This window comes from Anser brachyrhynchus (genome assembly GCF_964034855.1).
Source record: "Anser brachyrhynchus genome assembly, chromosome: Z".
Classification (NCBI taxonomy): Eukaryota; Metazoa; Chordata; class Aves; order Anseriformes; family Anatidae; genus Anser; species Anser brachyrhynchus.
Window position 1 is genome coordinate 19,825,799 of NC_137697.1, and position 21,124 is coordinate 19,846,922.

The 21,124-nt window shown below is 37.3% G+C and overlaps 2 protein-coding genes across 5 annotated transcripts in view; one reads left to right on the plus strand and one right to left on the minus strand.

Moving 5' to 3' along the window:
• The window catches only part of HOMER1 (homer scaffold protein 1), an 87,964-nt gene extending 85,290 nt beyond the window's left edge, over positions 1-2,674 (plus strand). For all 3 annotated transcript variants that reach the window (XM_080573134.1, XM_080573132.1, XM_080573131.1), the window contains exon 9: positions 7-2,674. In XM_080573134.1, coding sequence (XP_080429260.1) covers positions 7-195 — 189 coding nt within the window. In that variant the 3' untranslated portion in view covers positions 196-2,674. The remainder of the gene's footprint in view (positions 1-6) is intronic.
• The window catches only part of JMY (junction mediating and regulatory protein, p53 cofactor), a 91,796-nt gene continuing 71,477 nt past the window's right edge, over positions 806-21,124 (minus strand). The window contains exons 10-11 of one of the 2 annotated variants that reach the window (XM_080573095.1): positions 20,042-20,352; positions 806-17,122 (exon numbers count right to left, since the gene is read on the minus strand). In XM_080573095.1, the coding sequence (XP_080429221.1) occupies positions 20,045-20,352 (308 nt within the window). In that variant the 3' untranslated portion in view covers positions 806-17,122; positions 20,042-20,044. Of the gene's footprint in view, positions 20,353-21,124 lie in introns of both variants that reach the window. The other variant, XM_080573094.1, reaches the window with a different exon arrangement.

Genomic DNA, 21,124 nt, shown 5'->3' on the forward strand with positions numbered 1-21,124 from the left:
CTGAAGGAAGTAGAAATTCGAAACAAAGACCTGGAAGGCCAGCTGTCTGATCTAGAGCAACGTCTGGAGAAAAGTCAGAATGAGCAAGAAGCTTTTCGCAATAACTTGAAGACACTTTTAGAAATTCTTGATGGAAAAATATTTGAACTAACAGAGTTACGGGATAACTTGGCCAAGCTAATAGAATGCAGCTAAAGAAAATGGGATTTCAGTGCCAATCAGCTTAAAGATGCACTGTCTCTCTTTGTAGGACTGTGTTGGGCTCTGCATCAAAGTTGCACAAAATTAGAAAATGCTCCTCTGAGAGGGCTTGTTTTAAATTTGAGTCATATTTCAATGTAAAATTTAGAACTCAGCTTGTAGCTAGTTGAAGAAAAAGAAACAACGAACAACAAAAAAAAAACTTGAATTACAAATTACCTCCTTGTACATTATTGGCCATAGATAACTTGAAAGATACTAACAGTAATTGAATGCAATCCTTTTCTAAGTATCAGTGATGGAAGAATTAGCAGTGTCCCAGGTCACATCCCCTTTTTGTGATAGACACAATATAGGTTGTTTGCTGTTTTATTTATTTAAGATATTTAATTGCTGTGTTTTGTGCAAGAAGTTAGTGATGACAGCCCTGTATTTTGTTGTTCTTAATAATTTCTCAGGATACTTTGCACTGTGGAGAAACAGTGCCATTACCAATTTATTCTTGCCGGGGTGAGAGAGAGTTGCATCTTTAATTGAAACGAAGTTACTAACTGCTTGTGTAAAGTTCTTCTTTTTGGGTTATTTCAGTTGGTTGGTCAGTTGGTGGTTGGTTTCTTTGCTTGTTTGTTGCTTTTGTTTTTGCCTTTTTTTTTTTTTTTAATTTATATAAAAGACCGTATTTCTTTATGGAACTTACTCAAGTGTTCTACAATATTGTCCAATGTAAGGTTTACTTTTTCACGTGAATTCCATGTAATTACAGTGAGATACTATCTTCCACTAAATTGTATTTTGAATCCAACCAATGATGGCAGGTGAGTCCCCCAGGAAAAAAAAAAAAAAAAAGAAAGAAAGAAAGAAAAAAAAAGAAATGAGAATTTTAAATGTAAAATTTAACTTGCACAGGTAACAAGAAATAGCCAGTCATTTGTTTTCTGGCCTTGCTGCGTATATCAAATATGTATGTTGAATTAACTGTTAGCCTGTTCTGCAGGAGACTTTTTCAGAATGTCACATGAATTTCAGGTTTTGTTGTAATGGCTTATGGGGAGCACTGTTTATTATAGACTGCATTAAGAGCATAGAGCTATTGCAAGGGATTACTCATATACTGAACTTGTCCTGCCAAGAAAGCTGTTTCTAGAAGTTTTGTTGTCATAACAAATTGAAATGGAGACATGTTTACTCTTTTATGGGTCTTCATATCACATCTTTATTGAAATGACACCAGGCAATATTCTGAACTGTTAACTAAATGTTTAAAAACAGGAAATAATTGAATTCAATTATCCTCAGTGAGCAGGTTTTAAAGTTGTTCTGATGTAATTTTAACAGACTTTTGGCAAACACACATTTCTTTATATAACAGATTTATTTAAAAAAACACACACACACAACTCTTTGAAAGGTAAGCCAAGTGTCATGTGTCTCGCATCAAAGTACATTCTTGCCATAAATTGCTTGTAACTTTGAAGAGGGCTTTTTTAAAAGGTACGAATGAGTGTCAGACTTCAGAGTCGAAAGATGCACTGACCTTTGTTTGCTCCCCAAATTAATTTGAATGTTAAACATGAAATCTAGCTGCTTATTAAATTTGTACAACACAATGCTCTCCACTTAGAGACTGCTATTGAAAACTAGAAAAGAAAAGTTTGTTTTATGTGTGTACTGTATGTATATACCATATAATACACACAGGTTATCATTTATATTAGAAATACATGCTTTATTTCTAAGATTTTTTTTTTTCTTTACCAGTGATTTATCAGGTGTCCCCTGACTAGTCAGGAAAATGGTTTAGGTCAAATGCTAAACCATCATGTATTATACTGTATGTAGTGTACACAATGTTTAAGTTTTATCCATATTTTTAGGGTATTTTCTCACCTATTTTATTTATTAATGGGGTGGGGGGAGCTTGATTCAGCGTGCTACTGGTTGAAAACTTTGTGGTGAGCTACATGTTTTTCATTCGGTGGATTTTAGGCGATGGTGTGTACATCTTCATCAGGTCCACATGAGCAAGTTTCGCCAGGTTTTAATTTACCCTGGTGATGTTTGGCCCTGATTCTCCTGTCACTTGTGCTGCTGTAAACCAGATGTGACTCTGATGTGCTGTCAGCAACATTCAGTTGGCATAACATTTGTGGAAGTGCAAGGAAAATCTGGCCCATTAATGCTCGATGGACATATAAGGATGAAGAAACTAAAAACAAAAGAAAGTTGATGATGGAATAAATGTAATATTATTTTTAATGATATTATTATTGACATTTTTAAAGATATGATGTCATTTACATGTGGGAAAATAGTGGACAGAAGTATTTCCACTTAAATTTTGTGAATATGTGTGGTACATGAGTATTTCTATGTATACGTACACACACATATGTATATAAAGAACATGGAAAAATTTAGATGTGCACATTTTTAATATTTTCCTATTGAAATTAAATTTTAAATTGGAAATTGATATTTGAGAATTTCTTTTCTCATGCAGTAGATATGCTTCATTTCATTTTTTACGATTACTGAGGGCTGCACCTTTGAATTCCTAAATAGTTGTCAAACATAAATATGGGGATATGGTGGACATACGTGCACATATAAATAAAATCTGAATGCTAAGAGTATTTTTAATGTTTATTTACAGTAGGTGCGTGTTTAGTAACTGAAACCTAAGGTTCATACTTGGGTGGTTAGACCTACTATAGCCTCTCCAATTCTGTTCTAAGATAGTAGTTTGCCTGTTTGAAATGTTACTTTTCCCAGAGGCAGGTATTAAGAATTGTATCTATCTTTGACGAAACTATGGGAATATGTATACCTGAAGACAGTGTTGAGTACTGTAGCCTGAAAACAAGAACTTGCATGGGAGAGGCAAACAGTCACATCACATATAATTTGTTTTATGGCAACTACAGGCATGTTAAAAAAAAAAAAAAAGGGCAAAAAGAATTACAGAAAAAAAAAAAAAAAGAAACACCTAACAAAAACTAAAGAAAAATCAAAAATACCATTTTTATTTTGAAATACATTTGCTGTTCTCTGGAGAATGTACTTTTACTCTTTATTTTTTTCCTTAAATCTTTTTCAAGTATGTGCAAGTGATAGCAGCAGCTACCTTAATCTTTCAGGTGCTACTGGATTTTGCATTAGTGTGTTATGTTGTGAAATCCTGACTTTGACATAAAAGATTTTTGTAAGTATATCCCCGCCTGGATAGTTAGTTTTTGAGTGTCTTGTTCATGATCCATCTGCCTCAATGATCCAGAAACTGCATTTTTCTATGTGGACAAAGTAAAATGTGTGAATTCATGTCTGTTACAGACTGGGAATTCCTTTTCCTGGCTAATATACCCAGGAAAGAGGAGAACAAAATGAACTGATAATGCGGAAATAGTGTTATATGGTCTCTACGAAAACACATTTTCAGGTAAAATATAAATAAATAAAGGGCTAAACCAGATGTTACACAAAAAGTATCGTTTAATGCTATTGGTGGCATTCCCAGGACAATTCCTCCAACAAAAACCCTGCAGGAATGAACGATGCATCAATTAAAGATGAATATTTTGGGATGTGTCTTGTCAGTTGTGGAAGGTTTCTGTTTTCTGTTCATTTTTTACCAGTTAGGGACTAACTCCATGTTAGCCCCTTCAATAAGGGGATAAACCTTACTTTTTAAATCATCTTTCATATTCTGTACTGAAGTGGCTACTGAACAGCGATCTGTGAACACCACCACGTGCATTGGGAGATTCATTTCAAAGGCAAAAATCATTTTTTTTTTTCAGAAATACAGCATGGAAAGAGGGCTGGGAAAATGTTGCAGATCTTAGTTCTCTGCAGAACTGTGTGTTTCAACAAAAAGCACTCAACTTGGTTGGTTAAAGAAATCTTGGATCTTGAGGCCAAATATCAGTCCAATAGGGAGATTAGGTTTGGATGTCAAAGACAATTGAAAAAAACAAACATCAAGAAACTCCAGCGAAATGAGTGTAGTCTCGGTAACTGAACATGACAATTAAGTGCACAGTTATATGCTGATTTTTTTTCAAGAAATGGACCTGACCGTGCAAAACAATGTTCAGATCGTCTTGTTTACATTTTCTCAATAATGCTGCATGTGTGCACTACCTCTGAATGGTGCTAAGCAGAGAACATACTTTACAGAGTAGTAGACATTTTCTAAAATACCAATTTTTGCTTTATAGAATTAGTTCCTTCGCTTACTCCACTTACTTCAGATAAGTACGATGAATTTCACCCATTCTGTTAAACGTTCAGAAGCAACAAACGGAGTTTAGTTTGATCCTAGAGTCAGCTCAGCTCACCTTCGCCATCCTGGCTAAGCGACGCAGCCAACAGGCAGGTGCAGTGGTTGGCATCGCAGTGCCTGCAACAGCTTTGGGTCATGCGGTGGGTTTCTGCTCACTCTCACGGGGTCCCATAGCTTGCCTGCCACAACCTCTCAGGGACTTGCAGCTGTCAGTGCTGCCTCTGCACTGGTGGCAGCTCCTCCTAGGACCAAAGAAACACAAGCCTAGTTTATACATGCTTTCTCCCTCCTAGCCTGGTCCTGCACAAGCTCAGCTTGGCTGGAACAACACGTCTGGTAGTTTGTGTCATTTTCAAATGCTGGTTCTTATGCTGACGGGCATGGGAAGGAGGAATAACTATCGAAGATGTTACAGATTTGGGGAGGGGGGGGGGGAATGTAGAGTTGTCAAAAGGATTCCCTTAGATGGCACCAGTAGCTGTAAAATAGGCAAGAAAGTTTTGCACAGCAGAGGACAGAACATCCGAACCATGCAGCAGTGACAGAAAGTTTGTTAATCTGTGTCCTGCTTCCCCTAGGTTGTCACATCATGCCAATGTTGAGCACATCTGACTAGCCCCAGAACTCTACTGCTTCCTGAGGTCAGCGTTATTAGGCATGTGCTTTATAAATGGAGCCAAATCCTGGCAGTCTGCAAAACCCACTCCTTTCCATTCTTTTATCTTCACAAGTCTAGAGGTTTGCTGTCGATATTAGTCACTTGCAGCGGGTGAAGGCACTTCCTATTTTTCCTGCCCTCAGCTCCTACCATCTGTGGTGTTTGTGAAACAAAGTTCTTAGCTGGGTTTAGGAGGGATTTCTCTCTCTTGTCTTTAACTTTGAAGTAGTTTTGGCATCCCTGCTCTGGGGATTCTCATCTGCTCTCATGCAAGTCTCATCTCACTGCAAGGATTGGATCCAGCAGTGTCCCAGCCCTCTATGCCTCCTCTAGACTGGGAGTAGCAACCCAGAAGTTTTCTTGGAAAGAGAACTTAACATTTCTGTGACAGTTCTGAAGAGGAAGAATTTTTTCCCAGTAGATCAAGAAGGGTGCAGCGTCCCGGACCATCACAAACACTACATGCATCCAGGTACTAAGGGGAGAGGAAGACCTACACTGAAAAGGTATGTTTTAGTATAATCTCTGTGTATGGATTTCCCCCTTTTGAGTTACATTACATATGGCCATATACGTATTTGCAAGCTAAGCTTTTCCAAGAGGGAACAAGACCTTTGAAGTTCTCTTAGTCTGGATTATATTTGTTAAATCATGGCAGAATTTTCTTTAAACAAAAACAAACACAAAAAAGCAAATGGGAAGCAAAATGACCTTGTACTTCTCTGCAAGAGAGACATCACAATCCTTAACTAGTAGATGGAAATGTAAAAAAATAATTTTTCTCTACATCTCAATATGCTGTTCTTTTATGATTTCAGCAGTGTTGTTCCTCAGGAACCCACAGCAGTGGCAACCAGAAATATAACTTAAAAACAAAGAAAAGCACAGTTTTCTCTTTGACTTTTACTTAGTGAGAGTACCCAGGATAGCAGGGTGTAGGCGAGCAAAAACAAGGGTTCATCTGGAGCGAGCATCCTGCACGGCACTCCCCTCTACTCCCTGCTATTCGCGGCGGTGCTGGCTGCACCCCTGCCCGTCCTGGAGGCGTCCCGAGGGTTTGCTCAACTTTGTTCAGGAGCCGCTGACTTGAGTTGCAGCACCGTCACTGCTGGTCAAGCCCTTTTGCTGCAGAACACTCTCCACATCTGGATACAGGCATTTTTGCTCAGCAGCTCTTAGAGAAGCAGAGTAACTTGCTGTTTTGATATAAACACCTTTTCCCCACCCACATGAAAGAAAAAGAAATTACAAAAGTATTATTTGGAGTGGTTTCTTTTATCTTTTGAACCTACAAGTCTAAACTTTATTTCAACCCTGTTTTTTATTTTTCCTTTTTTTTTGCATCTGTGTTCTTGTCATAAATACAACTTAGAAGCACACAGAAGGTACATAGATGTGTGTATGGGGTGAGGTCGATTCTGTCTGAACATTACTTAGTCTCAGAGGCATTGGAAAGCCACAGAATTGGAGAAGAGGCAACAAGGAAGCATCAGGCATGTTCTAAGCAAGTGTTACTAAAGCGTGCTGCTTGGAAATGTCACTGTACAAAGACTGCAGCTGCAGTATTCCCAAATCAGACTGGGAGAGCTTGTCACAAGGCTCCCAGCCTGGGCTGGCAGGTTGGGTAGGTAGCGATCCGGCCTGAGAAGTCGAAGGTTTTTGTCACTCACTCCATTGATATCTTAGAACACCAGAAGAGGGAGCCGCTACCTGGGGAAATTGTCAGCTGAGCTTCACGACCTCCTGTAAGAACAGCTCTGCCTTGTGTTGGAAAATACTGCTGCTGCGTGGAAAACACTGGTGGCAACAGTGATGGCGTTTCAGGGAATCAGGCCTTCATCAGACAGAAGGGCTTGGCAGATAACATAAATTGTAATTTACAGGATTTCAGTGTATTCACAAGATTATTTTTTTTTAAGGCAAGACATAATCTGCTATCTCAATGACATCTTAAGGGGATAATGGAAAAAAAAACTTCATGAACTCTTGGGGCACAGGTAGGTCCCTGCTGCTGGGAAAGCTCCAGATGGAGCAGGACCTAAATTTTGCATTCAGCTTAAGCAAGCTGGTACCAATAGCACTACATTCCCACTTATTCAGAAGCATTCCTGAAACTTAGCATCCACTAAGGAAGGACTTCAGCAAATTTGTGTGTCTAGGCCTGGTAAGGCAGAAAGACTTCAGATCTGTGGGCAGCTGGTGGCTGGGAGTAGAACACAGGTCAACCCCATATCGCTGATAGCGCAGCCTTGGCAAATGCTGGTTAGATTTCTGTTTGACATTTCTTACTGCAAATTAAAATGTGTTTGCTAAGATATGATAGTTTGTATACAAACCTAAGCAAAGCATGTCATGGTAGGCAACCTGCAGGTGTTTTCCCCAGACACAAAGCCTGAGTAGACTTTTTTTTTTTTTTTAAGTGACAAAATTCCATTTCCTGAACAGAAATTTGCTCTATCAAGCTTGTTTAATTAATTCTACCTTTGACTGAGAAAACTAGAGCTCTGCACCCCTCCCATCCTTTCCCAGAGAGGATTAAATCAGCATGCACGTGCTATGAGCATTGCTCACCAGCAGGTTGCTTTCCCTGGTTGCATCTGCTGGCTGTGAGCACTGGAGGCTGAATGTCTGGAGGCTGAATGTCCCGGCCTCTCAAAGGGCCGGCCTCCACCAGGCTGAGCCTCCAGGTGCTGTTTGGTTTAATGGATGAGTGGAAGAGCGGGGTGAGGTGTGTGTGTGTGTGTGCATGTATTGGAGCAGGGGGGAGCAAGGGGATGCATGAATAGTCTGTTGCAGAGAGGACAACGTAATTTGTTCATACAGCAGTGGTGGGCAGGATGACAATTAATGGCCTGATGTTACTAGCCTTCAGCCTCTAGGCACTGTGATGGCTCATTCAGAGGCTGTGACCTTACACCAATAAAAGCCCTCAGGAAACTTACAGGAATAACATAGGTGTATGTGCTCCAGCAACAAGGGGATAGGCTATGTGATTTATTTATTTCTTAATGCCTACTCAAGACTTTTTATTTTCCAACATGCCATTAAAAACCAAGCGTAGTGTGCAATGGCTTGTCAATGTTTTATTTTTGTGGGTCTCGGTCCACTCCGTCAGTTTACTCTCAGCAAGTGAACAGGAGGAAAAAGAAAGGTCATCACTTTATGGTGCTTCATATAAAGTTGATTCATAAAACATCTGTTGTGGTTAAACTGTGTAGTTAACATGCATGGCAGTTAGAGCATATGTTGATGATTTTGTACACTAAGAGTTCAGATGCATTTCTACTGAAATTTAATGGGATCAAAATAAAATATTGAGGAAGAAAAAGTATAGCCAATATAAATGCTTTGTATGTATTGCATGATTCTTTGATTTTGTTATTCCTGTGACTTTTAAATAGTAAAATACAGAGGGAGCATGATGCAAGTTAGAAAAGAAGATTAAAAAATGAAGTAAAGAGTAAATGATGCTTGAAAGACAATAAATGTGCTTGGCCTTCTATAAGCAATGTAGGACGCAGGTAGTGAAAAGAGAAATCACACTCAGAGAAATCACCTACTGTCTTTGGTTAAGTGATTATCTCTGGCACAAGCCTCCAACAAACATCACAGACAGCTCACAGTTATAGTAGGAATGATGGGAGGAGGTGGCAGATGCCTGATCTTGAATGCAGTGGGATGTTTTTTTACCAGTTTTGGTTGATTAATGGGAAGAGGGCATGCCCCAGCACTAGCACAGACAGGCAGCAGCTGTAATAGCATGGGCAAGAATCTCTGCCTGTTTCTATCCACCAGCCCTCCCCACCGAGGCAAGGTGTCAAGGTGTCAGGGGAGATGTCGGAATCACAGAATTGAAGGGGTTGGAAGGGACCTCAAGAGATCATCGGGTCCAACCCCCCTGCCAAAGCATGTTCCTTAGAGCAGGCTGCCCAGGTAGGCGTCCAGACGGGCCTTGAATATCTCTGGAGAAGGAGACTCCACAACCTCCCTGGGCAGCCTGTTCCAGTGCTCCGTCACCCTCACCATGAAGAAGTTCTTTCGCATGTTGGTGCGGAACTTCCTGTGCTCTGTCTTGTGGCCATTGCCCCTTGTCCTGTCCCCACAAACCACTGAAAAGAGGTCGGCCAAATCCCTCTGTCTCCCACATTTAAGATATTTGTAAACATTAATAAGATCCCCAAAACATTAATAAGATCCCCATCTTAAAAGATTTGCCATCTTTTGTCATGTTAACAAAAGTCAAGGCAGTCAGCACGGCAGGGGTGCAGATTTGCATGAAGTCTAGAGAGAGTTACACAGCTGAGAGTCTCGGAGTAAATGGGGAAGGGGCAGGAGGGCATCGCGATGGCAGCAAGATGACTGCAGGTCTGCAGTTCTGCAGGATGGAAAACTGGTCATGCCTGCATCCAAGGCTGGCCACCTGGCCATGCCAGTAGTCACCTGGTAAAACCTTTGGAGTAATCTTTTGCAGTATCAACAAAGTGATGCTTGCATCACTTACATGGCCTACATGCTACACCTGAAATTTACAGATGACGTTTTACAGTTAATTACATTGCTCCATCCTAAAAGAGGAAAAAACACGTCAACAAAACTTCATGGCATTAGATCTAGATAAGCTGTTTGCGGCGTGAGCATAAAGCTCGGGCTTTGCTGGCGGTGCTGACACACTGGTGGCTCGCTGTAACCTCCCGGCTACAACAGGAGGAGCAAAACCTGTACAATGGGAAGCAGCAGTAAGAATTGCTGAGAAAAGGAACATTTCTCAGGTTTTGGAACAAACTCAATTACCATATTTATCTCTCCCTACCCCACATCCCCTCTGCTGATCATAAACTGGTGGAATGTGAACAAATCCTAAATATACCAATGATTTCTGTGAGAAAGAGGTGTTGTTTTATAACTTTGAGATGGACTGTGGCCCAATGAATATTTATTTACAATGTACCTTTCCTTTACATCTGACGTGTAACTAATATGAAAAAAAAATAAATGATGGTTCTACCCATCTCCCATCTTCTATGTGTTGTGCAAACATTTAGGCCTTATTCTAAGTACCACACCACTGCCTTGGAAGTGTGCATCCAGATCTATTCACTAATTTGCAAATCCGATGCATGCATTAGACATACTTCCAGCCTGTAGGAATACCCCTAGAAGTGATTAAAAAAGGAGCGACTTACCTGCTCGAGCCAATGCCAGGGTAGACAGCAGTTGATGGCAACAAATGCTCTTAAATGCAAGTTTGTTCTGTGGAGCAAAACGTGTGTGGAAGCAGACTTGCCAGGCCAGGTGTGAGCACATGCTGCTGAGCACAGTGAAAGCATTTAGGAATAGACCCTGGCTACAAACATAATCCTCATCTTTCACAAGCAATAATCAGAGATGACTGAAGAATTTGCTTATTTCAAAGCAGACTTCCTACTTGTTCTGCCGCAGTGCAAAATTAATAGTGTATGCCATTATTACCAGAGGCAAACAACAACACAAGAAAAATTTTGATTTGTATTTTGATGAGACTCTTTGCAGTGTAGGTTTGTATTGCCAGCAAACCTTTGCTTCATGTTGCTATTAGAAACATCGTAACTTTTTCTTGTTTTCTGAGGATTATATAGCTCTAAACAGTTCTTACTGCATTAAGTACACAGTTTATTTTTATTTTTTTTAAATTTTTATTTTTTCATGTTAAAGGACCAGCTGGGCATAGAATCTGCCTACATTGACTTACCTGCAGTGCGGTTCTTGTACCAGAAACACGAGATTGAAAGGAAAAAGGTGCACAATGCAAACAGACCTCTGTGCACCATGAGTATTTTTGTAGTTTTATCTCTAGATAATATTCATTTTGTGGTATTACTTAAAAACACACACACACAAAACAAACAGAAAAACAACAGCTGGCAACACTAGTCTGGGAAATGATCAGCTGTGGATTTTAGGGTATTTTTCCTTCAGAAAACAGGTAGAACCTTTCTCTTCAAAACACTCATAATGATACTTCTAAAGTATCTGAATTATTCATGCATGATCTAGTTTGTTTTTGAAATATTATATTGCACTTACACCAAAAAAACAAAAATAGTGAAGGTTTTCAATTTGAGCTTTTCCATTATCATTACTGCTCTTTGTAAATTAAGTGGTTGCAGTTGGAGGCTTGCTCTCTCTCTCCATAGAATGCCATTGTCACTAGCTAGCTCTAAAATGTAGGAGACTGCAATAAGGGATCAAAGCTCTTAACATTTCTGGACTTAAATTTCTGCTCTGTTTTTGTCTTTTCATTAAGAGATGGAAACAATTTTTTATTTGTATTTAAGCTCAATTATCCTGCATTACTTAAGAGCAAGGTTCTTCTATAATACCTAATTTATTTATATAACAATTTACAAAGATATTACTCCTTGCTGCAACATAGCATATACACAATCATCTGCCATTAAGCAATGGCAGTAACGCAGCTTGAAGAACTAAAAGAATAACAATGGAAACTTTAGTATATATGCTTTTTTGTTGTTTTTTTTATTTTTTTTGTGGGAACCAAACTATATATATATAGTTTAAACATTGCTATATACGCAAAGTAAAAACAAGACAGTGGTCAAATAAATATCCTTTAATAAAGAAAAAAGGAATCATTTTTAAGCACCAAAACTGTGAGTATGATGTTACATCGCATGTACAAGAAGGTGAGTTCAGTACTTTGTGTACAGGTTTAAAATTCTGAGTCTAGAAAATAAAAAACCATGATACACAGCAATAAACTTGCATTGCAGAAAAGCCGCAGTAAAGAAAAAAGAGCAAAAGGCAGACAGTTAAGTGTTTTTTTTAGTTTTTAGTTTTTAGTTTTTAGGTATTGCTGGAAAGTTTTGCTTAGTTTTTTGCCTTTTTTCTTAAAGATACTTGTTGCTTAATACTTTATACCATTAAGCATTTGTAGGTATAGCAAATTTGCAGTTGTTTACAATAAAATATGCATTTAATATGTCCTTTTGAATATAATGGTGTTAAAGAGCTTCCTTAAAGCCAAGCACAGTGTGCTAGTGTTTGATTCTACCAATAATATTGCACAAAGCTAGTGAATGGCAAACTGGTTTGATTATTTCTTATTCAACAGGCTTAAAAAAAGAAGCTAGTGTCATTTACCTTTACTGATGTCATTCATGCAAGACGATCTGCAGCCATCTATATTCCTTTCATCTTATAATGATGTATTCATAAATATGTAAGACAAAATCCAAAACATATAGCAACTATAGTAATGTGCTGGGACACACGAAGTGTCCCTTATCCCCAATATCTATTCTGTAATTCAGAAATAAAAAAAATGCTCCTGAAAGAATCTGAAAGTCAAGCCAGTCTAAGGCAAACTAGTTACTGAACAGCTGACAGTATCTAGAATAAAATCTCTGCAGAGTTTGGACTTTACCCACTGAAATAACAATCACCCTTCTTACTTTTCCCAAATGGACACACCATTGGTTAACAGCCTTAGATATCAGCTTTAAATAATACTCCACAGTAACATTAAACTCAGCAGAGTAAAATTCATTGCTTGGTCATTTTCCATGTTAGAGGTACATCAGAGTATTCACATTTGAGAATGGAAAGACCTTTTCTGTCAAATTCTGAAGCTCTGTGCCACAGAATATAGCAGACCTGAATAAAAATACGTAAGTGTCAGGTTGCAGACTCACGACAGTCAGAGCTGGGAGTTTTGGATTAATAGTTAAACTGAACAGGAAGTGCAAAGAAATGTATATACAACAACCCATCCCCAAAATAAACTGGCATGCCCACCCACCTTCAACCCTGCTAAAAATCCTAATTTTACGTACATGTATTAGGCAGCAATTAAATATAAATTTGTTTTGTAGGAAAAATTTAAATTACAGTATATTTATAGGTTAAAAACAGCCATTGCTGTACTTTTTACAGCATTGATAGCAGTATGTCAATGTGCTTACACCAAAGAGCAATTTGCAGTCAAGCTTAGAATGACCTACTGTCTGTCAGCTCCCGTAGCACTGAAATTATGCAACACGCTCTCCCAGTAAGGTGCTTCTGTTTGCTCCTTTTCTTTGCAATAAGCTTCGCTTGTTCTTAACCATTAATTCTGTAGTGCTAAACATAACAATACATTGTCCATGCTTATGCGATCATTACCAGAAACATATATGGGTAACTTAATTACATAAGCATTACAATGAAAATAAAATCTGATAGACGTGTGAACGAAGTTGATTTACAAATTACTCTTGAAATTCAGCGCAACAAACGAATAAGGGGAACATTAACCAATACAAGTTTCTGTTTCCTCCTCTCAGTAAGTTGCATCTTCGATAACGCACCTGTCATTACTTTAATATTAGACATTACAGAATATAGTGCTTATACTCAAAATGATTCTTTACAAATAATGTAATGAAGTGTGTTGAGTCCTACCCCTGATGCAGCCACAAAAGAACAAAATATATAATCATACTAATTTGTTTTAAAGGTGTCTGGTGTAGGATGCAGGCTATCAGATTTAAAAGATGAAAAATTAAAAGTGATGCTTAAGGAAGGTAAAAAAGCATTCATCTACCCTAGACAGGTTATTTAACTACGACATGAAAACAGTAAGAAAGTGAACAAACTAAGAATACTGGTAATTTTTTTAAGGATCTGGAACGTCTGTGAATGAGAGGATGAAATTAATGTTGATGCAAACTCTATTTCTGAGGAAAAACTTCCTGTTTACCTTACATTTTGGTTATGTAAACAGAAATTCAGTATTTCCTGTTCCCACTCATACAAGATTTTTCAGTCCTCAACAAGCATTTACACAATAAACATTATGCACTCCAACTCTTTATCTCACCGAATCCGTTATACAATACTACAACAGCTTTAAGTTGAAGCAAGAAAGTAAGTTTCTAAAGATTGAAAAAGCCTGAAAACAGACACGCTGCTTAAGATAAATGACTAACAACAGACAAAGGCAGCCACCACAATGAGGCTCTCTTTCTGTGCATATGTTTAACTGTTTTTTTCTGTCATGATGCTTGCTATGATTTCTCAAGGACCAACATATTCATCAGAACTTTTCTTAGCTATGGAGGAACCAAATTTCATGTAGGATTGTCGTAATTTCTCTAAGTTTCTTGTTGATATACTTCCCCCATTTGCTGCTCCAGCCATCCCACTGCAGAACTTCACATTGCAGAGAAGGATGGGAAGTTTTATGCATTAACTGTACTCTACATATGCACAATTTTTATATCACAATGGAGACTTACGTGAAACTGTGACATCTAGGGACTCATGGAAGATTAAAATCAAGCATTTGGGCTTTCAGCAGTATGCGGGGGAAAAAAACATTTACTTTCCACACGGAAGATGGCAGTTCTGAACTGATATAAACTGCTTTGCTCAGCATAACAACTTCTATTTGTGTGCACATAAAACACTTGCTACTATGAGAAGTCCATTTCTATAAACTAAGCTATTACAGGAATCTACGATTTCAACTAAATATAAAACAGATTAAGGACAGTAGTTTTGTATTTTTTCTCATCATGCACACATTTTCAAGGCAAAGTCGACAGATCACATGGCAAATAAATCTGAAGACTGTAGTACAGTAAAGCATTGAGCTATTTAGATATATCACAACACAATGGTAAACTGTAGACACAAACACTGTGCAAAGGGACCGTTGCACCTGTATCATAAAATTACACTATTTTCTCTTGACTTCGAATTTTGCTAGTGTCCCATATGCATACTGTAAGGAATAAAAATGCAGGCTGGAAAACAGGAGAAAATTGACAAAGAAGTTGCTCAGTCACCACTAATTAATATAGCACAAAGATTCAGATGAACTATATAATTTGAATTACCATTCTACATCATAATTCTGCTTTGTGCTATGGCCAAAAAATTATTTGATTAACTCAGTTTTAAGTGTGGTATGACTGGAAGTGTAGACAAACGTAGAGCAAAAACACACCACAGGTTACAGTACAGTCAATGTCAGATGATAACGATAAACTTTGAAATTACTATTATTGCTGCATGAGCGTGGTATTAGACAGCTTATAACCACCCCATCTAACTCGAGTTCAGAGAAGCAGTTTATGAAAAATATACCTTGTGGTTTTTACGTCCTTAGAAAGCCAATATCAAGCATTTTATAGAGCTGATCTTCTCAGGAGAAAAGCATACAGACCTGGCAACGAATACATACTGCAAAATCAATACATCTCTGGAATAATGCTGCTCATGGGTGCTTTGAAAATGAATGTTCACTAACTATAAATAAGGCAACAAGGTTAAGAAAATGCCTGTCAATAGCAAGGGTAAAGTGGCATCCATTTGAGATGTTTGATAGAGCTTTAATTTCAGGACAGCCACAGCAAACAGCTGAAGGGTCCAACATCTGAGGTTCCTGTAGGTTATATAGCCTGTTGCTAAGGTAAGTACTCCTGCTCCTGTTTATAAAAGTAAATGGCAAGACATGAAATCTCCTGTTATAAACACTGACACAGTACATGTTCCGTTATGTGACAGCAGCGATGCATAATTCCACTTAAAAAAAAAAATCATTCACATAGTAGTTTGTTCTTCACAAAAGGAAAAGTGAATGGAACACACTACACAAAGGACAGGGATTGTGTACTTCTCAAACACAGTGTATGTCATGCTAGTAAAAATATAATGCTAGTAAAAGCTTAGCTTCCTTAAAATTTTAATGGTTTTTTTTATTTTAATATCACATGGAGTTTCTAGATAGTCCAATACTATCTCTCTGTACTGGCATACCTCTTATTATTGTGATGTTTATTGTAAGTGTAGCTGCCTGCAGCCATTAGCCATGAAGCTTAGGGTTACTACTAAGAATTCACTGCAGAGGAAATTATAACTCTCCTTTGAAAAAAAATAGTCATGATCAAAAGGAAACTTTTTTCAGACAACAGGCTTTTGGGTATGAAATACAAATATTTTTTGCAGCCACTAAAGAGAATAATAAAAAATAGCAAGAGAAGCAACTGAAGTATTTTAGTATGTTTAAGTGCTTTGATCTTTTCTTAAAGAAGGCTGCTTACGGTATTCAAACAAAGCCATTTTAAACCAAAAAGAAAAATAATTTTAAGTATGAAATTACAAAATATTGCTTCTTATAATAAATGATAAAGTATAACTAACTTGGTTGAGCATAGCTAAATATTATTTTTAAAAAGCATGAAAATGTCTACTTTAAAAAGGTTTAATACTACAAATGACCTTCTAAAAAGCTGCTGCAGTATGTCTTGCTAAATTGTACCATACTGGAAACAAATACATTCTTGAATATGTACTGAATTCAACTCTTACTTCTCATTATGTTGTAGCCACATGCTATTTTTCATCCTGACACACAATTCTTCAAACTAAGAAGAAAAAAATCTTGGTTGCACAATACTGAATTTCAGCTACAGTAGTGCAACTAGGAATTCTGCTCTTTCTGTAACATCACACTGCTACGCAGCAAGCTTCTCTGCAAGGAGCTATTTAATTGGTTTTCAAGCAGATGATATATTCAGTGCAGTGAAGGGTAGATTTTATAGCTGTTGTTTCAGCCAAATCCCAAAGTTAGTTAAATGCAAGTATTCTCTCAACTCAAAATATTCCCTTCACTTAACTGGCCACACATTAATAACAGAAATATGAAAAGTGCTTAAGAATTGGGCATTCTTGGTTATATGAAATGCACGTCTACACAACTTAGCTTTCTACTCAAACCAGAATTTTGGAACAAATAAAGAAAAAAGTGATCTGAAAAGTAACATTTCAGGTCATTTTTTCCAGGTGCTAAATCTTTTGCCAAAGAAAGGCTATTTCTTTGCCAAAAAACCTCCTGGGGAATTGATGGTCAAAACTGCTGGCTCTCAATATTCAGAAATGAAGAGGAAAAGTAATCTTCAACTGGGGTTTCTTTTCTCACTCCAGTGGCTGTAAGTCACCTGTTTGGGGAAAAAAAAAAAAAGGAACATCTGAAAAGCTAAACAGCTTTACAAATCCTCTCTGATCAACGTATTAGGCAATTCCAACATGCAGTACTAAGCTATGTCTTTAAAAGCCTTGGTTCTCTTTGCTCCTAGGTCTAACCAAGATTCTGTACTATTGTATGGAAGCTACTACATCTTTATAATGGTTGTTCAGCTGTACTTCAGATACATGGAATGCCTCAACATTATTGTACGTGGCTTAGAGTGTCCATAAGGAAGGAAGTGCTCTTAAAGAAAAGGTAGTAACATAACTTTACACAGAAGTTAACTCATACAGCAGCTAATAAAAGAGATAACTAAGTGTCCTGCAAGAACTAATTACTATTATTTTATCTTCAAACCTCAATAATTAAGGAAATGACTTCAGTGTACATTGTTAATACTCTTTCCTCTACTGCATGTGCACTAAGACACTTTTTGGCATTTGATAAACATAAATCATATCAAATTTAGCTTTCATTCTTAAGGCAAATAATTGCATTACATTTAGCCTACAACGATGTGTACATATTAAACAAAGTTTGTAACAAAGGTGCCAATATACTTTTAAATAACTTCTTTGATCCTAAAATTTCTATGCAGCTATTTTTGGATATGCAGAGCTTAACTTAAAAATCAGTAGATCAATCTTTTCTTTTTTAAATAAAGCATGGTATTAAACTGAGAACAGCAATAACTGATAATAGTAAGAAACATTATTCTACAACAGATTTCTGTTAGATTTTATTCCTGTGTAATAAATTCTGGGTGATCAGTCTACGTGATCAAGCAAGCACACTCATGTATGTGGAAAGTATTCATTCAGCTGAATTTCACGTGGGCTTTGTTTCAACTTTCTGGTCTATCAGATTATTTCACATAATTCCATAGCATGAATTTAAAGTCTCATCTCATGAAAACAGGATTGTTTTCATAACAAAATAAGATACTGGTAAGAGAGCAGATCCCAGATGTATGGAAAACTCCAAGGAGCAAACACACAGAACAGTGACACTGCACCCTGCTTTAGGTCCAACTATTTGTTGGGACCTCAGCATGTGGCAGGAGTACATCCTTGAAAGGGAAAAGACTTTAACTGTAAACTGGCAAGATAATTCATATTCAGGTCAGTACTTCTTTAAAAAGGAGACAAGCACTGGGCCCTACAGATACTGCATGGCTGTGATTTTCAACCTACACTTTGAACTGCTTCTAAAGGGCTGCAAAAGACAGCAGAGAAAAGTGTGTATTTATATTGTACAGCAATGTACTCATAAAAATTCTAAGAGGATACAGTTCCAATGGAAAATGGTTAGGGGGTCCACCAATTAGATTTAAAAAAAAGTAATTTCTGAATAAATTCTCTTATGAGTTCTACAGTGTTAAAGAGTATTCTTGCTAGGTTATCTCAGAAATGAAGAAGGAATAATTACATCAAGAAACCAAGTCAATTCCAAGGCAAGTTTCTCATAGCTATGACTTGATTTCTAAAGGGCTGTGACAATGGGATTTTTCAGTATGCAAACTAATAGAGAACTTAGAGTTTCAGCACAAGTTTAGTACATCTGCACTCCGTGATTTTAACTCCAAAAGTGGTAATACGTTTCGGATAGTAGGAACACGCCATAGTTAAACAGTAGGTATTGGCCACACTAGTGATTTGCTATTTCATGAGAAAAAAAAAAAGCAACATTTATTTTCCTTTTTAAAAATTTTAAATAGAATTATTTGAAAATGGCATACCAGTGAACAATTTGAGACAGTATTATATAATCGCAACAATATTCAGCAGATGATGAGTTACATCACCATCACTTCTTAAATAGCTGTACCAATTAGCCACTCTCCAGCTACAGTAAAAAATAACCAGTATAGAATTGCCTGATTGAAAGCATCCAAAAGGTTATCTTCTTCCCACTGCTAGCTGTGTTACAAGGATTGTAAATATTTATCTTCCATACTCTTCGAGTTCTGAACAGATTTTTAAATTCCTTAGAGGTTGTCCCACCTCTTTTTTCTCCAGATTTTAAATACTCACAAATAAGTTTAGTGTGACCCTTCATTCAGACTTAAGCTCATCTGCACACCAGTAGCAGAAAAGAATCACCAGAGAAGGACAGTGCTGTTGTAATCAAGAATTAAGGCTGATACAACCTTAAATTTGAAAACTCCTTTCTTGCCAATCTCTGTTTTGTTCTGAAATCACTAACTTCATCTGCTGAAGTCTAATATCTGTACTTTCGAGCACTGTAATTTAATATAAAGAAAGTTCATGGGATTTGTATGAGTAGCAGAAGCATAAATTGTACATTACTGTTTATAGTTTAGAAATTCAATTAAGTCAGAGTGTTCACAAATTGAAACCAAGCTATCAAAGAGTCAGTCACACAGGATAACCAATGAGATTTCAGTGTGTCCAGCAGTCAAATCTAATCATCCTTGATTTGGAGCTATTCAGTCAGAAGTAGTAAACACTACATTTTTACAAGGCCAAAGGTAATTAGAAAATAATTATAGGGTATGTCCAAGAGTGACTGTGCTGCTTTGTTACTTAAAAGCATTTTTAAGCTATTTTATAAGCTGCAAACAGTCCCTTCAAATTTACTAAATAAAATAGAGCTTTATATAGGAGCAGTCCTGTCACTATTCAGCAAAAGTATTCAAACAAGAACAGGACTAAGATGTTGCCTTATAAAACTTTTTCTTAATAGAAACCTTGAATTCTTTTGAAAAGTCAGTGATACTAAATTCATATGTGCATGTTTTGTCATGTTGTACATCAGACAGTTTAGTCACATTCATACTATGTCCCCTAGATTGCATAACCTGAGGCTTAGCAGCTATTGTTATAAAAAATGTTGAAGAAATAGATTTTTTTAAATGTAAGTTAATTACAGGTTAATTTTCCCAGTCTGTGCAAGGTAAACTCTCCTCTTCATCCTCTGATTCAGGTGATGCTTCCTTAATTCGTCGCAATGCTTCATGGATGCTCCTTGTCAGAGGGTCAGTATCAGGCAGAATTGTAAAGGATTCTCTCAAAACATCTTTCTGCACTTTCTTCAGTTTCACTCCTTTCCTGATCTGTGCCAAGATGTTATTGCTATCATCTTCATCAGGAAAAGGAGGGAGACTTCTCTGCTCAACTTTTCTTAAGTGAAAGCTCCCACGCTTCAAGGAAGCCAGCACTTCATCCATCGGGGAACTCACTGCAGTAAATCAAAAGACTTTCAGTATGATTTTTACTAAATTTATTCAGTATCCAATTATGTTTCCTACGTAACAAAATGTAGCCACATGCAATTCACGTAATAGTCCCATACCATAAAAATACAGGAGACTCTAGTATTTTCAATTTTATCATTCTGTAGCTCTGTTTTTGTGTTAGCCTCCAAATTTATCTTCCCTATTTCCAGGACAAAATTGGATTATACTGACAATTATAATCTCTGAAACCATGTAACCTCCTAACAGGACAGCAGTAGAACTTTTTGGACAAGTTGGCTTTCCTGTTTGCAGTCCAGAAAATTGTAATAGCTGCAGGAAGCCAAATCAAAGTGTGTATTACTTTCCATTTCTTGACTTTGAAACTCAGGTAACAAACACGTATCTTAAGTACTGGATTGTGCAGTCACAGGAATGCAAGCAGAGCGGAGAATCTATATCCCCAGCACTTGCAGTTGTGGATGATTTACCTACATAGTAGGTAATATGAATACTACTACATGCCAGTGAGGGAAGCAGTACAGCCAGCTGGAACAGGATACATCTTCCTGCTCCTTTGGATTCAGATATGTATAAACACCTAGTCACCGAGTGCCTATATAAATTCCTTTCCTTTATAGTTAATGAAGACATAGAAATAAGAGTTTACTCTTTATCACAAATCCTTCCTTTATCACCAATTTGAAATTCATTCTCTGCAGAAATAAAATTAGGCTCTGGCTTGTACAAGAACTAGAGGCAGATTTCTATGTCTCA